Source organism: Malaya genurostris, chromosome 2 (genome assembly GCF_030247185.1).
Source record: "Malaya genurostris strain Urasoe2022 chromosome 2, Malgen_1.1, whole genome shotgun sequence".
NCBI classification, from domain to species: Eukaryota; Metazoa; Arthropoda; class Insecta; order Diptera; family Culicidae; genus Malaya; species Malaya genurostris.
In genome coordinates, this window is record NC_080571.1 from 295877535 (window position 1) to 295903828 (window position 26294).

Below are 26294 nucleotides of genomic sequence, written 5' to 3' on the forward strand. Positions count from 1 at the left end.
ATATCATCATATCTCTGAAACTGGGAAACTGGTAAGGATAGCCACTTGATCTTCAAACTTCACCAATAACTCAATAGTAGCTCTCAAACGAATCTAAGTTTGTTTCAATTGGTTCAGCCTTCTACACACACAAACACACATACACACACAGAGAAACATTTTCTGATCTCGTCGAGCTGGTCGTCTGATCGAGCTCGACCAAAGTCATTTTTTCAGCAATTCTATTACCCTTTATTGAAGAAGGCAGAAACATTGATGGAAAAATATTCAAATGTATGTAGTGAGATTAAATGTGGTTAATCGTTTTTGTACACGAGTGTCCTTAATCGACAAGAAGTAAAAATGCCTATAAAACGGGATAATCCTAAATTTCGCGTTATAGCGAGCTATTGGTGCGCAAAACAGTTCCCTGGAGAAACCGGTTGTCATTTCGATCTTCCTTATTTTATTCCCTTCCTCAACGATTTATGACGAAAACTAGAAAATTTTACGGTTTGAATGAGATTTTCAATAACCGTGCTCATACTTCATCTGATTATGCAAATAATATTAATTAAAATAGTCGAGTTTTGCTTATAAAACCATGGTTAAAGATATTAAAGAGTACCGCGCTGACGACGCCATCCCTCACAAGGTGTCGCTTTAATCGCTATTTCGAGATATGCAGTTAGCCTATTGAACAATCCAATCAGCGAGGTCACCACGAGATAGCGTTATGGTGATTGTTTTGACATATCCCATGTATTTAGAACAATTTTTGACGAATTTTTCAATTTACTTGAGTTTGGAAGAATGCAGATGGCAAAACCTTACAAATATGGGTAAGAAAAACGATTATTCACGTGTTGTCATCAAACATATGATTTCAAATTGTCCTATACTCTTGACAATCTAGGATGAAATTTGAAATTTTCAGTTCACATACAGATTTGATTTAGATGATAAAACATGAGTAAATAGACTAGTCATAAAACTTTTGATCATAATTTATCAATTAAACTCAAAATCCAACCCAAAAAACAAAGAATATCCCAGATATGAAAACAGTACCCAACCTCACTTCTTCGAATTTGGTGTTTCATGTTACGATTTCTCCATAAATATCAATCACACATACCACGGAAAGTTACTGAATCATAATTGATCGATTTTTTTTACAAAATTTTTACACGTTTTTGTATGTTAGTATTCGATTCATAAGCAAAAATAATAAAAACCCTGCATTTTGTTCGAATCTTCAAGCAAAATCGGAAAATTATCACCATCGCTTAGTTCAAAGCTCGCCACTCGGGCAGCGTTGCGATCGCAAAAGAGTTGGTTGGATTCTTCAATACTTAGCGCTCGGATCCGTATTATTATATTTTATATTTTTGAACAGTATTTTCGACCTTAATACTGTGTACTGTTTTTTCCGCTAAAGTGCACAGTATTTTTGCATAGAAATATACTGTATTTTATAGCAACCAAAAATATTTACATAACTAGCAGTGTCGGAGAACTTCGTTCCTCAAAAAATCTGGATCATATTATTTCTTGCAATTGTGAATCCTGCCGAATTTAAGCGATATTCAGACTGTAGAATCATCAAAGGATCTAAGTTCAATCGTATATCAATCCGAATAGCTATAAAAATTGTTGAAATAACCGATGGATTCGCAGCAAAAGGCTGATGTCCAGATTATCAAACGATTCATTCCACATTCTTCTAAAATAATTACATCGATAACGTTGTTTTGAAGTCATTGTTTTATGTGGGGGCATCACAGTAATAAAAACTGGATCTCACTTCGATCTCTCAAACATGGCTGAACCAATTTTCGCAAGTTTAGATTCAAATACATCAGACCGATCCCGTAGGATCGGTTTTCGATGGAATCGTAAAAGAGGTCGATTTCTTCTGGGGTTCAAAATAAAGAGAAATGTTTTTACTCTGGAATATATCTCAGGAAGATAAGAAAAGTTTTTATTTCCGAAGTTCAATGCTTTGAATTGGAACATGAATTCAGTTTGTTTTGACCACTGGAATCTTACCTCTGAACTCAATACTCCATCGAACCCGCTTGAAAAGGAATTCCGGTCATCAATTTAAATCAAAACATCGAGAAATATTTTAATATTTCCATTTATTCTAACATTAAAATACACATATAACTTAAAATCATCAACAAACTTGGTCTGTTCAGCAAGAGTTTGAATATACTGGAAGCAATTGTCCATAAACCATAGGATCAACGTTCGGTATTCACCTACGCAAGTACCCGGCTAGTCCGGAGACCGAAAGGCAATTCGTTTCCGTGCACTTCTAGTTTATTCAAACTCTATTAGGACAAAGCTATTATTCTCCATTATTTTAACTGCGCAGAAAAAAATGTGCCATCCGTTATGGTTATGATTTCTATAGCCTTTCTTCTGGTTTGTTTTCATAAGTCAATTATTTCTTACAGCCGAACGGTTCAGCTGAACAGAGTTTCAGACAGTTATTTTTTGTTTCGTTCCTGTACGAAACATGGCACAACGTAACAATTTTAGTGTATATGCTTAATCTAGTTAATCACTAATCGCTACAATCGCTAGAATCTAGATTTTGAAAATTATTGTACAATCTGCTAACCTAGACAACCAACTGTATTGTTTGGAACGGATCAACCACTCCAAGAAGAGTTGACCAGTATTGCTTATTACTGCTTCTTCCGAAAAAAGAAAAACCACTAACAGTTGTTTTGTTTTTAAGTAGAGAATTGCTGTTGATTATGTACATTGTGCAGGCCGATTTTGCTTACATATTTACAGGAGTGTTACAATTTTTACGTCATATGAATAGTACGCGGTTCTTAATAACAGAAAACTAAAAATCCAACGAATCTTGCTGGTAATACATGCTTGATGAGGAGAGATTCCAAAAGTCGATATAAGTAGGCGAAGGGGCATACGTTTCTATTATGTTTTGAGAAGTAGGTCATAAAAATATTCGTTGTTTCATTGTCATTGTTAGTTTTTTTTTTCGTTTGAAATCGAGTAATTACCTAACGGCTATTCGCTATTGCCATTCTTTTGAACCGTAATCAGTGAAACATAAATGTTATACAAGATTTGACATTTAATTAAAGGTAATATCACAGGTCTTTTATGAAATATATAAAATAAAGACATTCTTTAAAATTTTGATCATGCAACTCTAAAATGCTGACTACACACAGCTGCTGTAAATGATTTTAAAATAAATTTCACATTGATATTCGTCTTACACTCTTCTTCTTCCGTTCGTATCCCGTAATTGAAACGTTTCGAAACCATTCGAACAGCCTACTAAGCCATAAAATAAGTACTACCTATCCGGTCACTAGCTAGCTATATCAGTTTAAATACCATCTCTGTTATATACGATTCACATTTATGTACAATTGACACGTGGTCACCTTAATTTTGCCATGGAATACTGCTACTGGAACCAGGAACAGTGACCAATTTTTCGTTATAGGCACATTTGATTTATCCACTATTGCTTACATATTTGATTTCTACAACTTTTCGTAATGAAGGCACTATTGATAGAAACACAATTTGAACTTTTGTAAATTAAAATTGCCAATGCTCGTTGGAATTTGCTCTGTTCGATGCATCCGCATTCTGTTGATTGGTTGATTATCTATTTCGCTAAAAGATAAGTCAGTTCTGTACAATTTGAACCGCTGCGTGGGATAGACCGGATCACCGTTACACGGTGGTTTCGTTTCGGTGCAATGGTAGCAATTCCCGCTGTAAATCGTTGTAGTACTCGTGCTCGGAGGTGGTCTCCGTTTCCGTCGGAGACAGCGGGATCCCAAGGGTTTGCGTTGGTGGCGCAGCATGAGGCTCGTGAAGCGTAGTGTGCTGCAATTGAATAGCTTCTGCTTTGTTGGCGTTGTTAACCACAGGGTTATTGTTGTTGTTGTTATTGTTGTTGTTTGCGTTGTTATTAATTGTCGTAGTGTTAGGATTGCTGGTGCCTATGTTAACGGTGCCGTTGATGCTTGGGGGTAAACTAGTAACAGGACTGGAGGGGATGATACAGATGCCACTGGCACTCGGGCCGACTGGCGGAGGAGTTGGAAGCCCGGTGCTCACGTTACTACCGGTTGATCCCATCAGGTACTCTGGATTGTCAATACTAGCGGGAACACCGATCAAATCCATATAACCGGGCACCGACGGTGCTTGACTTTGGCAAGTTGGCATCAGATAATCATCTTCGTCCAATGGCAGATTCAGTCGAATGCCTCCCACACCGACTTCACGGGCATTGCTGTCCGATTCTTCGTCCGGTTTGAGTGCATTTTTGCTGTAGCGCATGGCTTTCGGTTTCTCCTCGCTTGATTCCATCGACGTAGGAGGAAGCATCAGGACTGGTCTCGTCTTCGGTTGAAGGTATTCTTCAGCTTCGACGATCGTTCCCGGAAGATCTGCTGCCGGGGCAAGTGTGCGAATCAAGTCCTTCTCGTCCTGATTGGTGTACGATGGCAGTCTCATAAATTTATCTCCTGGGATCATAAGGTACCGGCCTGGATCCCTAGCCATTTCGGCAAATCCTTCAGCCAAACTTTTGAAAGTAGGTCGTGCGTCGGCATCCACCATCCAGCAAGCCAACAAGATACAATAGATATCCAGCGTACAGCCAGAAGGCTGTTGAAGCCTCTCGCCATTTTCGATCAGTTGAGGAACATTTTTCGCCGATACATTCTCCCATGGTCTGGCTCCGTACGTTAGCAATTCCCAGATAGTAACCCCGAACGACCAAACATCACTCTTGCTAGTGAACACGCGGTGTCGGATACTCTCCAGAGCAAGCCATTTGATGGGCATCTTTCCTCCGGCTGCACGGTACTCATCCGAGTCGTAATCCAACAGTTTAGCCAAACCAAAGTCAGTGATCTTCACGCAGGATGGATTGTGCACCAGAACATTACGAGCAGCCAGATCCCGATGAACCAGTCTTCGTTCCTCTAGATAAGCCATACCACGAGCAATTTGCGTCGACCAGTTTAGCAAAGCCTTCGAGCCAATTTTGTCCTTATTGTTCCGGACGTACTCGAGCAGACATCCCAAAGGCATAAGTTGCGTTATCAACATCAACTGTGAAGTCATGCAAACAGCCAACAGCTTCAACAAGTGCGGATGTTCGACCGATGCCATAATATAGGCCTCATCCAAAAATTCCTTACTCGATTCGGCTCCGGACATTTCAATCAGAATCTTGATCGCAACTGGCACCTTGACACTCTCACCTTCTGGCATCCAAACACCTTTGAAAACACGTCCGAAAGCTCCCATTCCTAGGACGCCTCCCCGACGAATCTCTGCCTCTTTGATGATTCTCAGTTTGGTCAAATTTGGACCAACATTAGTTGGTCGAAGAGGCTCGGAATCTTCACAGCCGGCTAAAGCCATTGTCATTTTGACAGCTTCCTTCTTGTTCTTCTGTTTGCAGTACAGGAAAAGCATACAGACTGTCAAAATCGACAGAACAACGATAATCAAAGCTACTAGCATATAAATTGGCGTAGTGGAAGCCTCGAGTCGGAACCCATTTTGGACCTGATCTGCCGAGCAGTACGGTACGGTCTTGCTCGGTTCCACCGGGAAGTGTTTGTATGGGTGACTAGCCGGGCAACTCGAGGTACAGTTAAATGCGGTCGAGTTATCGAACGGTTCACCGTCGTACAGTTTCAGATTGCGACAGTCATTGCACTGATCCTCTCCGGATCCCCGACAGCCCCGGCACTCGGAATGGCAGGGCAAACATTCACGGGTTTCCTCATTGACGTAGTGATCGATCGGACATTCGTCTTCGCACTGCTCGCCCCGTTTGTAGCTGGCACATTCCTGACAGACCTGTTCGTGGAAGCCATATTGGGTGCATTTCTTGCAGCGCGGGTGACACTTGCGACAAACCGACTTGCCGGACAGTTGCTTCAGTGGTCCTTCGTCCTGTTCGACTCGTTCGCTGTAGTAGCCGTCTGGAAAAAAAGAGGAAGAAAGAAGATACGGTTTAAACATTTGTTCGCTTGAATCGACGATTATACACAATGTGGAAGAACCAGCACTTTCATTTGCAAGTCAAGTTACATCAGAAACACCGTTACTTTAATCAATCTAGTTTTGCCTTTCTCTATAGAAAGGTATTAGAATTGCTGGAAAAACCGACTTTCGAACGGAGCCTCGGAGACCCATAGTGTTATATACCATTCGACTCAGTTCGACGAGATCGGAAAATGTCTGTGTGTATGTATGTACGTGTGTGTGTGTGTGTGTGTGTGTGTATGTATGTACGTGTGTGTGTGTGTGTGTGTGTGTGTGTGTGTGTGTGTGTGTGTGTGTGTGTGTGTGTGTGTGTGTGTGTGTGTGTGTGTGTGTGTGTGTGTGTGTGTGTGTGTGTGTGTGTGTGTGTGTGTGTGTGTGTGTGTGTGTGTGTGTGTGTGTGCACCTTTAGAAGATATTTGAACGCGCTCAATTTTCTCAGAGATGACTGAACCGATTTTAACAAACTTGGGCTCGTTTGAAAGCTACTGTCGGGCCATTGATCAAGTTCGAAGAAATGGCTGAGACTTTTGGTTCCGGAGATATGATTGTATAAGTGACGTAACCGACAAAACACGTTGATTTTTACCGCTCTTATATATATAAGGGTGCCAAAATTTTGAGATCACCTCTATTTTCGTTAAGTTCTAGTGCTCAAAAGTTTAAGCACCTCGTAAAAAGCCTTCATGCTAAATTTGAGCTAAATCGGACATGCTTAAGGGGTGCTGCCCGGTGGTAAAGGTTTGACAATTTTCGATCTTGAAAAAGCACCATAGGGGGGAGTACATGAAATTTCTAAAAATTTTTTTGATGCCTAAACTCTTAAAACTGTATAAAACATCGAAATGTAGTGTAATCTAAAAAAAAAATTTTAAAATATCAACTTTCTGGGATTTTGATATTTTTTCTAAGTCCCAAAAAGTCAATTTTTTCAAAAAATTTTTTTCGAGATGACACTAAATCTCGACGTTTCATGCAATTCTAAGCCTTTTGGCATCAAAATTTTTTTTTCGATTTCGAAAATTTCATGTACCCTATGGTGATTTTTCAAGATATATGAAAATTCCACTAAGTGGACTAAGAAGGCTTTTTTTAGATTAGCATCACTGTTCTCATACAAATAGGCAACGCAAATGTAAAGCACTAGTTTGGAAAATTGATGCTGACTGTGTGACATAAACACTGAAGCATGCTTTTGTGAACTACTTGAATCAATCTGAATCAATTGGTGTCAAATTATTGTCCGAAATTATTTAATAAAAGTATGAAATATATTTTCATGAGACTGTTATGAAAGAAGAGAAAGGCATTATCACACCACTAGGTGGATTAAGAAGGGTTTTTTTTATTGAAATAAAGCATGTGTAGTTTGTATTTAGGTTGCTACGCTAGCAAGCCATGAATTTCACACCACCTGTTTATACTTCATCATCGGGTTAATGGCAGTAAGCTCTGCTCTCTGAGAGCACCGGTTCAATATATCAATATAAATTAGAGATGGGAAAAATCGACAATAATCGGTTATCGATAATATCGATACTGTGCAGTCCGATATCGATATTATCGATAAATATCGATAATTTTGTCAGTCGAATGGTATGTAAAGAGCCGATTTTCAAAGTGATTACATAGACTTCATATATGAGAAAGGCAAAAACTCCTCTTCTTAATTTAACTAGTGATGTGATAATTCCTTTCTCTACACTGAAAATCATTTCTAACTATTGTTTGAGTAGAAATCACTCATTGTCGAGCTCTTCTATAAGCTACCCAAAATTAATTCACATCTTAAAATTAGCTTCCAAACAAGACTTAACTTGTTAAACTTGGTTATCATATCGACATACTTGAATATACATATATTTTCAGATCTCGTCGAGCAGAGTCGAATGGTATACAACACTTGGGGTCTCCACAGCTACGATCAGAAATCGGTTTTCCAGCAATTTTGTATATTGTAATTTTCACTGTCGGTTAGAAAAGATTGCGATGTCATTCGCATCGATTCAACCCCTTCGAGACCACGAGCCAGAAAAAAAATTCAAATAGACCGTTACAATGACAAATTCCTATTAGCAGAATAATTATTAAGTAAACTTCAATCATAATGAATTCATTTTGATAATACGTATGTGATCTACCATCGGCTAGAACTGGCCCGGATTTTTAAGCGTGTTTTATTTATTTGACATAATGATTATTCTGTGCTTAGTATGTTTCCTTTTCATTCATATTTTGTATTAATCTATGCCTTGATCTTCAAAACCTCGTTCTTTATTCGAAACATTGTCGATTTTAACTATAAAAATAAACTATTACAAAAAAATTGTAAATCTTCCACTCCAAAAAGTTGGTCGTCTTTGACAGATATATATTTGTTGATGCTTTCAATCAACAATGAAATAATACTGGTCGCTAAGGATTATTACCAGTTGAAACTGCAATTGACCTCGATTAATTTTTCTTGTGGCTCTAATGCTAGTTAATTTAAATACAACAGACAGCGAAGAGGTTAAAACAACTGTCCAATGCTCTGGCAGAGATGTCAGGTAAAATTTTGTACGTCCGCGTACTAGAAATGCTCCTATGCGAGCTCAAAATTTAAAATTATGACTAGAAAAACCAAACAAATACCCTACAGTAAAAGCCATTCAAATGGACGTATGTTTATAAAAACTTAGAAAATCTGCAAAAAGTCTGCTTGATTGCAAACTCTGCTAACAAACGAAATTGCAAATTTACATACCAATCTGCAAACCTGGCATCCATGGTTCTGACGCTCATTATTTCGCTATTCTGCGGCGATTCCATCGCATTCTATGTCCAGCTGAAAACTACTATATTTCAATAGAGAACGACAAACAATTGTTGTACTATCTCTAATTCTAACAGAACTATGATGTTTATTAACACATCGTGTTTACTCGTGTCAGTCACGTACCCAGAGGGGGGGCCCGAGGGGCCCGGGCTCCTCCCGAAATCAAAAACAGATATATAATTATTTAGAAGGTCTAAGACAAGTGTTGCAGAAATAACAAGACAGTGAACGTAAAGAAATGTAACACAATAACAGTTTCAGTGGAAAAGTTTAAAGTGTCTGTTAAAAACACCCGTAAAAGGCACACCGAGAATTAGGTGCATAAGCAAACTTCAGTAACATTAATTTTTATCTTTGGGCCCCTCCCGAAACGAAATCCTGGGTACGGGCCTGACTCGTGTACTTTTTATGGACACATGCCCAGGGAACACCAACATGTGTTCAAGCTTATTTTTATAGGGTCCCAAAAATTGTTGAACTTTCTTAAAAACGAGAGGAAAATCAGTTTGAGACTCCTTAAAATTAAATCGTTGCATTTTCCTCCCGTTTTAAGAAGGTTCCAAAAATATTTAGGGAACAAGATATCTCGAAAATGCGTAGGATTTTTCTTGTAGACGCTCTCGGATTACTCACTGTACCATCTTATACTCCGACTAAAATTGCTGGTTGCAATAATTCAGAGTTCGTACTAAATTTCACGTTTAGTACTGAATAAATTTTTTCGCCCATTCAGGTTTGATTCGGAATTAATATAATTAATTACATGCAGATTAGTTTTAGCATTTTATATACGATTCAGTGTCGACAGAATTCAGTGCACAGGTGCCAACATTCCTCCACACGTTTTAAGGTGTGATTTCACACTTGTGCTGCTCAGTACCGACACGAAACGGTGACAGATGTGGCGTGGAATCCATCCGTATACGGTTCCGAAACTGAACCGGATCGGAATGGTTTGAAAAGTCCTTAAACCAAGTAACGTAGAAAATACGAGCTTGGTTTCATCTTACTGTTCGATGTAGTTTTCACTGAATCAAAACATATCCGCTCTGTATGCACATTTAAATGTACCGAAGAAATTGTAAATAGTTCGTACAATTTTGATCATTAACTCCAATAAGCCATATCTGCAAGAATCGTTTAGCTTTAACTCATTAGCGGCTCTTACACGTGACAATATTATTGTCAATCCAAAGTATAGTCAATACCGTCAATCCAATTGGCTTCGTTCCTTGTGACTGCATTTTTCGAAAAAAATCTAGCGTTTAGAGCTTTAAATATTGCAACTGAATATTGAAATAAGAGTTCATTGCACATATTAAACAGTTTCCATATTGATGAGCAGCTTTGATTTGTTGACAATATTTTCATCAATCCGGTGAAGTTTCCCTAACAGGATCAAAAATATTGTCAAGACTCCTTGTATTGACTGTAGTGTGTGTCTCATGTAAGGGCCGCTATTGGTGTAACACGCTGGTGAAACAATTGAAATTCCGGAAATCGTAGCAAGCGATGATTGTTTCAACTGACTTTCAACAGCCTCCATTAAGTAATGTAATGTATCATATTACTCATATTCTCATATAATAAATATGATGCATTCTTCAAAATACTTTGCTTCGATTCTTGAATAAAAAAAGAATGTGTCATTGGTAATCAACTAGCATAAGCAAAAAAATTGAAACAGTTTTGAACAATGTAAACAGAAGTTTTTCGCATCGTCGCTCCAAATGATTTAATGGTTTTTAATTTTAAACACACTTGAACCCTGCAATTCTGGAACCGAAAGTTGGATCCGGGTGGGGTCTATAAGACCCTTTGCGCCTAAATTTGTGAGAATTGGCCTCTGATAAAATGAAGGGAGCTTCTTTTTGAAGCTTTTAAACACTATTCTTAGTACTTCCGGGATCGAGATCTGAGCACCGTTATATTGGAAATCGGTTCGTTCGATTATCAACTAACGTAATCTACAAAATGAATCAGTTTTGAGTTAGATTTAGCAGAATTTCTACGTATTTTGCATAGTCACTCCAAATGACATTCTTCAACTAGACGAACCGAGTCGAATGGTAAATGCTTTCAGCCGCATTTTAGGAAAACAATTTTTTTCAGTCGAATATCATTCTTTTCTATGAGTCTATAGACTTTCATCAATCAGAGAAAGGGAAAAAGAAAATCATAGAAAAAATACGCATAACTTTAAAAATTCTCATACAAAAACCGTAAAGTAATGAATAAATATTTTTTGTGCAGGTGTCATAGAAAATTCATGAAACATCGAGATCTTGAGAAAATATCCATCTTGAGTTTTTTTTTAAATCAACCCCTAAGTTGATTTAAAAAAAAAACTCAAGATAACTCCAGATTTTTAAAAAGAAAAAAGAAAACCGCATGCTTTATAAAATTCGCATTAAAAACCATATTAGAATCAACAGCATGAAAAGATACTCGAGTGTATAACCAAAATTTTGAACAGGCTTTTCAATGTAAAAAAATAGATTAAGATAAATGTGATAGAATGTGAATTTGTTCCATCCCAGGTCGATGTTTCAGAATATAAGATACTGATCTCGCGTGACAGCGGTTGTATGTCCAAACTTCGACTAGGCAGGTTTCTTAGTGTTAGTAAACTTGCAGTAGGCGGTCATGCAATTGGTGTGTACAACATTGAAGTGTAAAGTGCATTGAAACGTAAAGAAAAGAAAGCTCGAAATCGTAAAAGTCGTCGGAGAATCCCAACATGAATTTTCCAAAAACTCTGATTTGGCAAGAAATTTTCAATTGCTACAAAACCAAAGTTAATGTCGGAAGCAAAACTTTGAATATTAGAAAATAAGTTCTGATTTAATAGCATTCTGCTTATTAAGAAGTCATATAACAGGCCTGGCCAGGAATATAACAGCGAGGTGAATTGTGCAAAAAAAAAACATTTTCTTTCGCCAACTCGCAGGTAGTTCCGTCACAGGAAAAAATTGTAGGGTCATCATTTCATATTTTACCTAGGTTTATTTGTCGGATAGTAGCACTATGTAAATACAGTACACTCAAATGGCTTTGTCATCGGAGTTTACGTGATCTTCTTAACAACCAGCGGATCATGATTGAATATGAAATGAACCATATGTCAGAATTATTGCTGTTGTCACATATATTTTATGTGTCACGCACTTACTTGAATTCATTTTGTCATGTTTATTTTGTGCTCGCAATAGGGCGTCAGTTGAAAAACCTAGAACAAACAACATAAGCCAAATCCCTTTTGACCCTTCTACGGTATTTATCACAGTGATTTTAGGGTAAATAATTGCTCATTGATTTTATCGACAGTTATGAAGTCTAGCTAATTTTTATTATACTTTCAGATCTAATATTAGTACCAAGCAGAAGTATAATTAATAAGCGAATGTACCATTTAGTGAGTTTAGTACAACTTATTTGCATGACCAATTGGCATTGCGCGAATTCTGTGCTCTAAAAATACGAAACTGAAACACAATTTAATTTTGTTTTTTTTCTACAGCGGAGTTCAAAAGGCAAAACCTCTAGATTGTGTTCCAGCACATCAATCACATCTTGAACTACTAGTTCCATCTGAATGCATTCCTTAAAGGGAACAATTCTTGCTTCAGTTTAGCTGCTCCGGAGAAAGGATTCAGAACAATGCATTCTGTATTTTCGATATTTTTCGCAAGTGATTCAACAGAAACGAATTTAAAAGTAAAATTTTCAGAATATCTGCTTGCGAACAAAATTTATCGCAATGTTATGTCCAACAGACTATGTAATCCATTAGTTTTTAATACCAATATACATTCTTAAGATTCAATTGAGAACTTTATAGTAACAATTGTGACTATTAAGTAAAATTCTGGTAAAAAGTAAGTTCAAATGAAATATATTTTACAGCACAATTTAAATGAACTTTGCATAAATTTCACAAAAGTATTCTATAGAATCAACGAAAAAAGTTACGTAGATATTACGTGATACAAATGTGGACTAAGAGTTTATGAGTTCATTCTGTGCTATCTATACTTCACATAAGTATTACAAGAAAAGTTATATAGATAAAACTCACATACGTTTTCATGTAGCATTGAAGTGAGGATTTTCATGAGTGTAGAAATTATTTAATGTTAGCACTCAAATGAAGGGATGCATGAGCTCGCGTTTATTCCCTGTTGTGCTTTGACTTTTGGAATAGAGGCAATGTTTTCAAGCAGTTATTTCAAGAAAAAAGAAAACCATCCCTTACCTGGACATGGTTCATCCTTCATCAGACACCGTTCCACGGTTCCGTCACTACGCATAATCGCCCGATCACACGAGATACAACCGCCCGGAGCGATGGTGTCCCGCGGTCCGGTACATCCCAGACAGGTCTTGTGACATGCAACGCACGTTCCGTTCAGATTGTATTTGGTGCCAGAGCATTCCGAAACGCAAAACTTGCCATCCTTCACGTTCACACACGATCCACAGTTGTCGGCGTTTGGACCATAACAGGAATCCGAACACTCCTGGTGGCAATCGCCGCAGGTCTTGGAGTTGACTTGATAGATTCTGGAAATGAAATAAGAAATGTGTTAGCTTAATACTCGTGATTCGGATGCTATTTGAAATCTGGAACTTACTTCGGTAGACTCTTGCAGCTGTCGAGACATTTGCCCTTGTAGACGAAGTTTTTACATTCCAAACACTGTTCCGGTCCTTTTCCCCAACAACCAGCACTGGTGCACTGCTCATCGCAGAACATTCCTTCTTTTTCTGTTGGAGAAAGATACACACGTTATTCTGATATTTCAACCGATTAAAAACCAAAAAAAAAAAGAACTTACGACAAACGGTTTGGTTTCGATTGGACATGATCACACTTTCATGATCAGCAGACTTCTTGATCTTGGACCAGTCGATGCCCTGTGCATAGCACAGGTGATCGTTCTCCAGGATGACGATGGCTCCGGAATTGACTCGCTTGAGTGATTTCAGCTCCAGAGAACGAAGGGACGTCTGCAATCGAAGTCATTTTGTTAACACCATTGTTTGCTATTCAAATCACACGGCTGTCGAAATTACCTTCACAATATACACGGACGCGAACAGATTCTCCTTTAGCTGACGGCCACCGACAACCTCCAGATGTCTGAAGTAGGAAAGATTCTTGAAGTCCGGATGATATCCCTGAATGTTGATGAATCCACTGATTTCTTTCAACGTGGAAAACACCTCCAACCGATCCGGATGTATTTTGATGTAGCGCGGTCCGAAGGAGAAGTTCGAAAACACCTGCTGATACCCGTCGAATGTCTGGTCCAGGATTTCCAACGATCCCTCGATGATGGTGCAGTCTTTGTACTTATCGATATTTCCTGAGTGTACGATTCCTTCTCCCTGGCAGGTTTTCGGGCAAGCACCGCTGCATGGAACACACTCACCATTCTGGGCCATTTTGTTCGGCGGACAGGTCCGTACGCATGCTCCGTTATCCTTGAGCAGATGTTCCGGGCAGTTACGAACGCACGTTGCCCCGTAAGCATACTTGCCCTCTGGATTCGGTTCCCAGAGATAGTTGGTTGGGTTGTATCTGAAAATGGGGAGGGGTGAAACCGTTTAGCGAATTCCATTGAGAGAGCCTCGTCGTCTATGACCTACCTTTGCATGGGTGGGCATTCCTGTTTGCATACACCATCGTCATAGAAATTCTTACAAGCTAAGCAGTCTTTTTGGGTAGGACCAGTGCAGCCACCGGCACAGAATAGATGGCAGCACTCGCGGGGTTTCGATCCGAAGCAACGACCCTGGGAACACTGAGGAGAACAGTTCAATTTGCTAAACTTTTGACAGTTGTGAGCTCCCTCGCCCCAACATCCAGCTTCGCAGCTGTGGTGGCACGACGGGCAGTCCCGTTCGGGCGAGGTGAAGTTGTACGTGTACCGGTACTGGGCTTTCGAGTCTGATGAAGAAAAAAAACCCGATTAGGTGATGACAATTTTCCCAACTGTTTCGCTGTCACTCACCCGATAGAACCTCATCCCAGTTGATGGTTTTCACGTGACAAAGATTGTAGTTGTTGAAGATTCCCGCCGACCCACTCAGTATATCCCGCAGTGCCGGCATCTCCAGGGTGTTCATCTGTGAAAACGACACAAACAGACCGAACTCATCCTCCCACTTGTTCAGCTTGAACGTCGTCCGGCCACGGATGATCTGCAGCCGGGGTAGGATAACTTGCGGAATGTCCACGTGACTGATCAGCACGTAGCCGGTTACCTCCCGGATGTGCTGCAAGAAGCCCAGATCGTACGAGGTGTTCTGGATCCAGGTGATCTCCAGGTTCCCATCCACGTAGGTACAGTTGGTGTACCGATCGCGCAGGTTCTTGTAGTGGTACTCGCGATTCGACGGAACCGACATGCGACCGTTCGTTCCGATGCAGACTGAAAAAAGATGGAGGATGAAGAAACATGTAATAAAGATTGCTTCTAAATACTAGATGGATTTCTCAACAAACAGTTATTGACGCATTTGCATACGCAATTAGTAACTCTACCGAACGATCGCCCTCGGGAGAAAAGCTGGCTTACGTTCGATTTAAAGAATGTGGCATTTAATTATTGGTAATTATTCGCTTACGCCCGCCAGCCAAGTTGATCGTTTTATTTTTCGCGAACGAACGATATTTTCTTTTCGTTTTCAACAACAACTTGCGAATGTACTAAGAGTTAATCGATTGCCGCGGTATAGTTGTGGTTTGTTTTTCGAACTGAAATGAAATTTCGTATACAAATATTTTACTTGCGCAACGAAGCGTCGCGTTTCGGAATGACATTTCGATGTTGAAGTCGAAGTTATGTTAATGAGTAATGGCGCGGATGATCAATAAAATCAGAGGGAACGCCTGCGGCTAACCAGTGCGGCTAGCCGAACAAACAGCGAGGGTCATTTTTGATGGAAAAGATAATGTTGCTTCCATCAAATCGATGGACACTGATGAGGTTCATGCCGAGGCGGAGGTTGTGGGTAGTGAACGAATTATGATTGTGATTAGAAACGCATCGTTTGCTATGATCGAGAGCCCGAGTGGGAGGATCTAATGAAGGCGAACAGAAACTGCCATCGGTAATTGGAATCATTTCCGCGAAATACTGGTCTATTCTGCTGCTTCTCAAACGTTTCGAGCAAATAATTTACGCCTTTCACCAACGGAATCAACCATTTCGTCGAAAATCGAACGTTAATCACAAACAAAAACGAAGGAGAAAACGATAATCCTAGCACACGAACTCCAGAAGCCAAACGTCGAACGGAACCAAACGAAAGAGACTCCGAGAAAAAACACTTAACCAAAAGTTAAGATTCGGAATCAATCATGAGCAAATCTAAAGAAGGTCAAATTATATGGCTATGAACGTGCGTCGATCGATTCCGTTGGAGGTTCTTTCCCTCCTACCCGTGAACTCAAGAAAGAAACAAAATCAGACTCGATGGCACGAAAGGTGAAGTGAAGGAAGAGAGAGAGAGAGAGAAAATTTAAACATTTCGCCTAATTCGTATCCCGTCTCAAAGTTTGCATGCAGCAGCCGGAGGTGATCGGTGGTCAGTCAGTCAGTCAGTAGTCGCGGTGGAAAGATTTGTTCCCGGCATTTGACCGCCCGATGGCTTGGGAAGGTCCACCGAGACGTAGAAGCGAATCGACAGCAACCCTATCATTATTGTTTATCGAGAACCAGAGTGCCAGAGCTACCAGCAGTGGGCAGCTTCTGAAAGCGTGTAATTAAATTAAAATATATCTAAGCGAACTTGCCACTCGAAGGACGCGCACGAGAATGATAAGCACTTATGGGTAGGTTCCCGAAAAGCGCGGATCCTAACCATTTCCCGGTAATTGATGACTGACTAAACGTAGCACGTCGGGTGCCCTCAAAGAAGTAGAGTTACCAATTTCGAGGCGTTAAGTGCTTCTGTAGTTGCACCTACTAGTTTGACTAGCCTGGTGACGTTTCAACCAAGGGGGGTTGGTCACTAAACGAAGTGATTGTTCAGTGCAAACGAAAGCTGTCAAAGTTTTCGGAGCCTTGAAAACGTTTCGGTTCTAATTTTCATTGTCCAACAGCACAAAGCACCGAATCAATCGTCGCAGTTGAGTTCAAGCCTGAGGGTGTGGCAATTAACTGAAAGGAAATCAATCGATTAAATTGGGGGTTGTTCGCATGAGTCTTGAAGTTGAATGTGGACTTGATCATTATGGGGTTTTTTGAATACAAACTAACAGTTCTGTGCCAAATGTACAAAGTCATGCATTTTTCATTTCATTTTTCAAGCTAGTTTTCATCACTCCAGTGAATAGCAGGTCAAATTGTACTAGTTGTGCAACTTAGCAGTGCAACCTAAATCAATGCGAATACGCTAATTGCTCTTTAGTGCCATAACGAAGGAGAAATCAAATAACATTTTCTAATTTGTAGTCAAATAGGAAAAAAAACTTTTACGTTTTTTCAGCGGTTCATGATGGACTACTAAGTGGCAAAAAAATTGCTGTTAGATCATTCCAAGGTGCATTTCTCGTTTCATTTAATTGTGCATAATTAGTCATCTTAAAATTTATTACAGTAACTTAATTAGGCTGCATGAAGAAACTACGAACTTTTGAGTTTACTCCAACCATTAGAGTCTGTACAGACTTCTCTGCAACCGATTAAGCAATCAATTTTTACCTATTTTTATAAATATAAAAAATAGGTATAGAATTCGCTCAAACTTTAGAAAAATTTCCCGAAATTTCGATTCAGCTCGACGAACTGAACAAATGTCCGTGTGTGTGTGTGTGTGTGTGCGTGGGAGTGTATGTGTGTGTGTGTCTGTATGTGTGTTGTCAACTAAGAGGTCGAGATCTCAGAGACGGCTGAACCGATTTTGATCAAACTAGTCGTAAATGAAAGGTCTCCCCGTCACCCAGAACGCTATTGAATGGTTTAGAGATCGGATGTTTAATTTTTGAGTTATACGAAGTTTTATGTCGAAATTTTCAGTTTTTTGACAGTATCTGTCACAATTGACCTTGAAAACAGAATATGTTTTCAGACATAGATTCCGCACGCTAATAGCTATCCAACAAGCCATAGATTGTTAAAATCCGTCCATTCTTAACGGAGATATCGAAATTTTTGTGCAAGCGACTTTTTCCCCTATTCCAGCAGTAGAAGTTTTGAGCGCTGTCTGGCAAAAAAATTATTGGAAGCAATATAAAACACGATTTTTTATACTGTTACATACATTTGTTTCTAAGTACCCAAAAGACTGTGTACAGCATCCTTTTTCATGACAATTTGCCTCGGAACGATTTTAGCACGGTTCGTTTTTGGCAACATAATCATTCGAATATGCCATATGTAAACCAGATTATGGCAGAATTTTCGAATTGAAAGTAATTCCATAATTATATTTGTTTAAACTTCTTACAGCAATAAATGCTGGAAGAACATAACTTCCATATACCATACGACTCAGTTCGTCGAGATTAGCAAATGCGTGTGTGACAAATAATTTCACTCAATTTTATCGGTGATGACTAAACCGTTTTCTAAAACCTAAGATTCATATGAAAAGTCGCATTCTCCCAAAAAACGCTCCTGAATTATGTTTGGATCCGACTTCTGATTGCGGAACCACAGAATGATATGTGAAACGAAATTAAAATAATTAGAATTCATTTTTCTCGTAGATGGCTGAACCGATCTAAGATTCAAATGAAATCAAAAAATCATCTATGATTCAAATGAGAGATCTTAAAACCCTATAAAACATCTTACTTTTTAGTCAAATCCGACTTCTGGTTTAGGAGATACAGGGTGATGGGTGATGTAAAAAAATGTCCATTTCACATAAATTAATCATTATTATTATTATATCGTTTATTTAAATTAATCAGGTTTATCGGGTTTGCAGATTTGGATAGTCGATTACCAAATAAATTTATTTCAGTTTAAGCGGTATTCGTTTTTTTGATTCGGAATGTACCCCCAAATTATAATTCTACAATTTCTCAAAGATATCTACACACTTCTCAGGTGAATTTAACTAATTTCGGCTACAGAATTCCGGTTCCAGTATCGAATCGTTTCTCAAAGCTCAATCATTTTCTCAAAAAGGCCAAATCGAACTTCAAAAACAAAAATTCAAATTAAAGGACTTAAGGTCCCATACAAAATTGATGAATTTTATCTTATTCTGGAATTACAGGATGATGAGTTTTTAAAATTCATACCGATATAGAAGATGTAAATTGTTTGGCGTATTAATTTATGGCCATACGAATTATTTTGGGTTATGCTAGTTCCTGAATACCGGCTCTGGAAGTACCATAAATAGTGACGAAAAACTCTAAAGTGGAACTTACTTCGACATCTCATGGAATGTTCAATCGATTGTCACACGTTAAGATTGAAATTCGATACGATTTGCAGCTTTGACATTACAGGGTAATGAGTGATTGAAATCTCAATTTGTCGTTTAAAACGACGATAATTAAAATAATGTCATGAGAACTAAAACACCGAAGAATATCCTTGCAAAAAACACATGCAGATTGAAAAAAAAGGTATCATCTCACTGCTAGGTGGATTAATCACGTTTTTTTATAGTTGTAGACACTTCGGGCAGTTAGGTGGATTCGCCTCTGTCGGTATAAACTGGACTCCATTAGCTTTAAACCATTCCAAATTTTTTTGGCGTAGATGCCAAAGCATGCCAGAATAGCGAGGAAGCGTCATGGTTGCGTAGGAATGTAAATAATCACTTCTTTATGCATTTTTCATAACCCGGGTTGGCGGTTCAATGCATGGGGCGCTGGTCTTACAAGCTAGTGGTCGTATGTTCCAGTCCCGACCTGGAAGGATTCTTATTGTCAGTAGGATTCAATGATCCTGTACGCTATAATTCGGCTACGAAGTCTTTTGAAACAGAAAGGCCAAATTCCACAAAAGGAATGTAATGCCAAGACTTTGTTAGATACTTTTCACGGTATATTACCTTGATTTTAGTTTCAGTAGTGCTAAAGTTTTTACTTGAACGACCACACCTGCATTGCATATTGCTTATCAAACCAAATATTTTTTGGGAAGCATGAATTTTTTTTCATCCTGAAATGCTTCTCTACTCCGTTCCGTTGCATGGCAGTTTAAAAAGCCATTCAGGGAAACTACTGAAAGTCTTGCAGCACATAAGTATCATTGCCCATTATCATACAGGAATACTTGGTCAAATATTCGCGATACAACTTGCGAGTCCGGATTTTAGCCGTCACAATCTGTTTATCATTACGGTTCGGTACAGTTTTCACCTTGAACGAATTCATACCTTACAGGTGCTTGGAAGTAGGCACGAAAAAAATCTTGTATCATCTACAATATTTGCTCATGCTCATGCTCATGCTCATGCCCATGCGGCTCTTCAGTGCTTAAAGCAGTTCAAACTGAACTGCCATCTGCTATTGAACTTCTTTAAGCACTGACGAGCCAAAGGTGAAACGCGATCAAATAGAAATAAAATATGTGCTTTTTGCACAAACCAACAAAAACCCCTAAATGTTCTAGATGTTTTTTCTAAGGGAGGGCTTAGACTCGACTCTGACCAGCCCCTGAGTCGCCTGAGCCTGTTGAAGCAATGGAGAAGATTATCTTCGAAATTGCAACAAATGTAAATGTTCATGATATTTTCAGCAAAGTTAGACCCTTTCGACGAAGCGACCAATACGATAAAAATGACTTGAACGGGCTTTCAGCGAAACGACGAATATTTAAGAACTTTTTCTGAAGCAGTGAAGCGATTTTCTGACTGTCCGCCTGAAATAGATCTAGATTTTTTTTTAATGTAGAGATGATGAGAGCAAAATATTCCTTAATTTTCTTGAGCGACTCCTTTGCGAATGCGAACAGATTCGGGCAAATGATTCTAGTTTTGTTTAATGATTCCACAGATTCAGCAGCTTTTAAGTCAATAGTGGAATAAAACTAATATTTTTGTCGATTAATTAAATGTTAGTTGGTTTGACGTAAAGTTCCCATAACTAAGGTCAGTTTTTGCAATGACTGAGTGGAAGCATATATTGGAGAAGCCAAATGAATGAAAAATTTATAGAAAAGATGATTTTTGGAAAAAGATACGCTCAGACACAGGACTCGAACCTGCGTTCTTATGCATTCCGTGCATACGCGCTACCATTTCGCCACCCTAAGCCTTGTGATAGAAACAGTTCCAACACAAGATTAGGCATGATAAAGCGTACATCGAACATGGTCTACATCCTAGCCGTCTCACGACCGGTACCATACATCCAAACATCTTATTTGTTCATCAAGCACTAGTCTTCTTGCGCTATATTCATTTTCCGCTCAAGCACTGACTAGGAGAGTTGCTTGTCACCGTTTTTATTGGTGCCAATATTTTTGTTTAAGCATTTAACTTTTCGACGCTATTGGTATGCGTCTTCCTCAGGAGAATCCTTCTTTTTCCTGAACAAGACGCTGAATAACTCAACATTTGAAGAAAAAATGCAGTCGGAAGATCTTCAAATGGTATTCAAAGAAAGATGATTGTAATTGACTGAACAGTTTGTAATTGTGAAGGCTAACAAAATTGAAGGAGTAGCCTGTTCCTTTACAAAACCAACTAACTATAATTATGAGAACTATGAAAGTTTTTACATAATGGGGACGGGTATAGTATGATAGGTAAGTCGATGCCTTTCACGTAGCCCATCTGGGTTCAATTCCCAACCCCATCAGAAAGTTTTTCTAACCCGAAGAGGCGAATGACCTTAATGTTTAAACCGCTATAATCGAAACAAATAAAAACCGCTTTGAACCGCTTCTGCATGTTTGCTCAGCGAGAGCATGTTCACTGTATACTTCCACTAAAATATGATGACTTTCTGCAATTCTTTTCTTCATGTTAAAGTAATAAAGTAACACACCTCGCTAAAATGACTTTTCAAACACAAGCATAAACATGCTTTATATACAAACAAATCAACAAATGATACGAAAACAATATAGAAATATCATTAACTGGTAAAGATGCGCTATGAGAGCAGGTTTTGAGCTAACGCCATCTTTCGTGAAACACTACGAATGAATTCCAACACCGGATAGTGTGCATAATTCGTAATTTATCGTACATTAGGTGAAATAAGTATCAAATTTTTCGAAAGATTTTGTCAATAACTCACAAATGAACTTTCATCGGTTAGTCAAAATTCCGATTGTTTATCAACTTCTGATTTCGGGCATAACCTCTACCTAACGATGTGTTGATGACAAATCGTACTGAATCCGAGCGAATCAAATTCATCCCAATCGAAACGGAACCTATCGCCATCGATCGCCAAACAAAGCCATCCTCGAAACCAAGTCGACGTTTCCCAAACGAAAACGAGTGTTTAATTTCTGGAGTACCATCTCAATGCCGCTCGGTTCCAATTTAGTGCTTTGTTTACGACCTCATTTGGTCAACAAGCGGTCCTTGTGTGTGTGTGTGTCTGAGCGTACCCCGCACGACTGTCAGTTCACACCGACAGGAACCCGTGATCGCACTTCCCCACGTCTGCGCCTTTTGAAGAGTTTCGCTATGATGATGCATGCGGGGATCGGTCAGGCATTCGCGTGGCGTCTGTCAAAACTTCACAGAACGGCTCATTTGCTGAGACACCACCCCTGCGATAGCGATGACGACGACGACGACAACGGCACGAGTGGGTGGGTGAGTGAATGTGGGCAGCCAAATTTTACCATAGTCCTCTCAAGCACGAAACGGCGATGCGTAGGATTTCCTCGATCTGGGCGGAACAAGCCTCGCGCAAGTTTGGGGCCCACGTGTAGCACCAAAATGCTTTTACCACCTTGCGAGATTTGACTTCGATACTACCGGAGGAGGGCGCCACCATCTGGTCAATCGGGCTGCGTGAATTCGAGAGCACCCGTCGAATTGTCTCAAGATTGATGATTAAGGCGATTACCGGAATCGGAGCGGCCGGGGAAGTGCCACGGCCATCGTCACTGTCGCTTAACCGATATGCAGAAGTAAGTGGATGAAACGAAAAATTTAGTCCACTTTGCTGCACCGATCGCGACCACTTCGATTAGGTGATTAATATTAATTTATGTAATCTTGCCATGAAAGACACTTCGCACCAAGTCCGACTGAACCCGCGCGGCCATTATCTTAGGACTCCGTACTCAACCGTCACCCCCTAAGCCGACGTGTGAAAAGGAGAAAGGAGCAAAAGTGCAATTTATCAGAAATTTATATAAAAATCAAACCACTTTACCGTCGGTGGCGGAGGACAGTTGAAAAGTTGATTGCTTTTCTTGCTGCTGCTGCTGCTGCTGTGCTGCCATTAACGGGTTTTAAAGCTGGATTCCGCAAAAGACGGCACGCGATTGCGGAAAAACTCGACTAGAATAGTAATAAAAAGGCACGTGCCATGTGCTGAATTAGCCTTTTTTGAGATGTATCTTGAATCTGTAATCAATTCGGTTAAATCGGTGAGTAGATAATGTGGCGATGTTTCAGGAATCCAAACGTGAAAATCGAATCACGGAACCAATGACTTAAATGCGCACAAACGACGAACCCGGGAGCCATTTTTCTGTAAAAGATCTTATCTGCGACTAGATTATGTCGCCGCGTTTTTTCTATACTATCGCACAAGCGCCCTCTTAGCGTGTCTCACGAACAGCTATTTTTTTTTTCTCTTGTTTTTCCTCAAGTACTCAAGTAGCGCAATCACTGAAGGACGTCAATTCTGCCATTAATTATCGAATCGGTCGCACACGCGGCCGATGTCTTAGCAACCAATCGTCACCGCAGCTGGCCTACTCGGACCGTCGTCGTCTTGTGGAGTCTGTAGCTATCGGGGAGAGCTTGTGGTTCATAATCGAATGCGACACGTGCGATGACGATGACGGCTTCCTAGTTGCAAGCCGCCATCTGGGAACAAACTGTCCCCAGGGAACACTTCGCGGACAAGCTAATCGTTTTTGCATTTAACGCACGGATGGATCCAATTGATTTGACTACTGCCTTCAAAAATCGCCGATCAAATCGACAGCGTAAGCGGAATGAAATGTGAAGTTCGTACGTCATAACGTTTAAGCAACGCCGTAACGAGATATTCAACAGCAACTCGCTCGCTGATGGCACACGGCCTTTCTTCTCTGCACTCGAGAAGAGAAAGCGATTTATCATCGTGTCAGTTGGACAACAATCCCCGCGTACATTCTTCTGCACAACGACGGCCGCTTGTTCGATTCTCGTTAAATGTTTTATTTATCTAAACTAACCAGGCACTACCGTGTGCTTTGGACCTACGAAGCACTGAACAGTAACACACCGGCCACAGTGCCACAGTACAAAATGTATAACTTAATAACTAGCTTTTTTTTCTCTAGCTTTTCGTTGGTTGGGTTCGATCGAGGCTGTCTATCAACTCCGGTACGCACAACACGTCTGTTATATGAATTTATAATGAGTGCTACATGGGATGAGAGGTGAATATCAATTCCCGGCAGACCCAGCAGAGTGCAGCCTACCGGTAGCTTGCCGACTGCCGATCGGTTGGGCTAGAAATTTCGGGCCATGTAAGGATCGATGTTTAGCGAAATAATGGCAACTGATTTGGTATGTAACACACATGTCCGCTGGTGTAACATTGATGGATCTCATTCCGCTACTGATGACGGTTTATTACACGTGAAACGTGAGAGGGATCGGTTGATTAGATTTTTGACACCTGCTGTGTTTTTTTTTTGAGGGTTTTCTTCCGCGGAATGGGGCCGTCAGCCCATGGTGGAATGTGTATTTGAGTTGGTTTTCACGGGTTATTTGACGTGGATTTGCTGATGATCTGAACATGTAAACTGTTTTTTTGGTGACCGCCATGTTACCAAAATTGGAAATAATAATAATAATAATAATTGTCAAACGAATTCATTCCTATCTTAAAATTATATGCAGTGTTGGTGATTGCGGAAAATTTCACAGAAACTGCTATATTGCTATCTATATTGTATACAACATTTTCAATCCGGTAGAAGATGCTACAAGAACTCGAATCTCTCAATGCATGAACCGCGAGAGAATTTTTCTACATTCCTTCGCTCCACTTCATACTCTGAGTATTTCTCGGCCCTTAAAAAAAATTACAGTCTGATAATGATCGTTGCTGTGTGGAATTTCCCAAGAGACAATCGCAAGTTGACAATTATTGCAGAAAATCGAATCGATGATTCAACTTGACGATTTTCATACTAGGTTGCAATATTTCAAAACCCTTGTGTGGAGCATTCACATACATTTTCATAGACACAACTTATACAAAGATTATATGCACATAGTTAGAATATGCGGCAATAGTAAAATGATTCTATCGCAATTATCAACTGCCTGTATAGAATCGGATCGCGAAACGATAATAAGCGACCGTTTGTTGCTTCAGAGGAGATCCCCACAGCGGCGTGCAAACCTTTGATTCTCAGAAATGTCATCGAGAGAAATTTGCTCTCGCACTGGTGTCGATTCTATGTTAAATGAGCCATGCCGGGTTTTTGTTGTTGCGATGATTTCGAACTCTCTTTTATGGCACTGATTCAATCGTTGAAGAGTTGCCAAAGAACGTTCTTTGATACGATAAAAGCCATCCTTGATTATATGTTCGTTTTGAGTTGAATTATTGAATATTTTCATAGTGCATTTAGCAATCTCTAGTATGAAAAAGCACACAAAACCCTACACACAGCACATAACTAACAGCATATAACACAAAAACACAAAAACACAAAAACACAAAAACACAAAAACACAAAAACACAAAAACACAAAAACACAAAAACACAAAAACACAAAAACACAAAAACACAAAAACACAAAAACACAAAAACACAAAAACACAAAAACACAAAAACACAAAAACACAAAAACACAAAAACACAAAAACACAAAAACACAAAAACACAAAAACACAAAAACACAAAAACACAAAAACACAAAAACACAAAAACACCAAAACACAAAAACACAAAAACACAAAAACACAAAAACACAAAAATACAAAAACACAAAAACACGAAAATACAAAAACATGACACAAAAAAGTTTTTCCAATTTCATTAAGTTCAATTAATCCAGTAGTTCTATCGTCAAATAATATACTGTTAAATAAACTGCATCAGAATCAGACAAGATAGATTCATATGATATTATTCTAACCTGAATGTTTGAATATCAAATAGCTGAAAAATTCGTCTTCAATAAATATTTAGTTCTCGCTTTGATATTACAATGTCAGAATTTTATATTTCGTTGTTATTTTCTCATGCAGACTTTGTTATGATTTTTGATATTTTACCTTTTATTTCAAATTAAACAA

General features: G+C 39.3%; 1 protein-coding gene across 2 annotated transcripts in view; it reads right to left on the reverse strand.

The window, feature by feature from the left end:
- Positions 1-2106: 2106 nt before the first annotated feature.
- The window catches only part of LOC131430655 (epidermal growth factor receptor), a 295688-nt gene continuing 271500 nt past the window's right edge, over positions 2107-26294 (reverse strand). For both annotated transcript variants that reach the window (XM_058595780.1, XM_058595779.1), the window contains exons 2-8: positions 14890-15309; positions 14525-14825; positions 13949-14456; positions 13711-13882; positions 13507-13639; positions 13128-13435; positions 2107-5993 (exon numbers count right to left, since the gene is read on the reverse strand). In XM_058595780.1, the coding sequence (XP_058451763.1) occupies positions 3715-5993; positions 13128-13435; positions 13507-13639; positions 13711-13882; positions 13949-14456; positions 14525-14825; positions 14890-15309 (4121 nt within the window). In that variant the 3' untranslated portion in view covers positions 2107-3714. The remainder of the gene's footprint in view (positions 5994-13127; positions 13436-13506; positions 13640-13710; positions 13883-13948; positions 14457-14524; positions 14826-14889; positions 15310-26294) is intronic.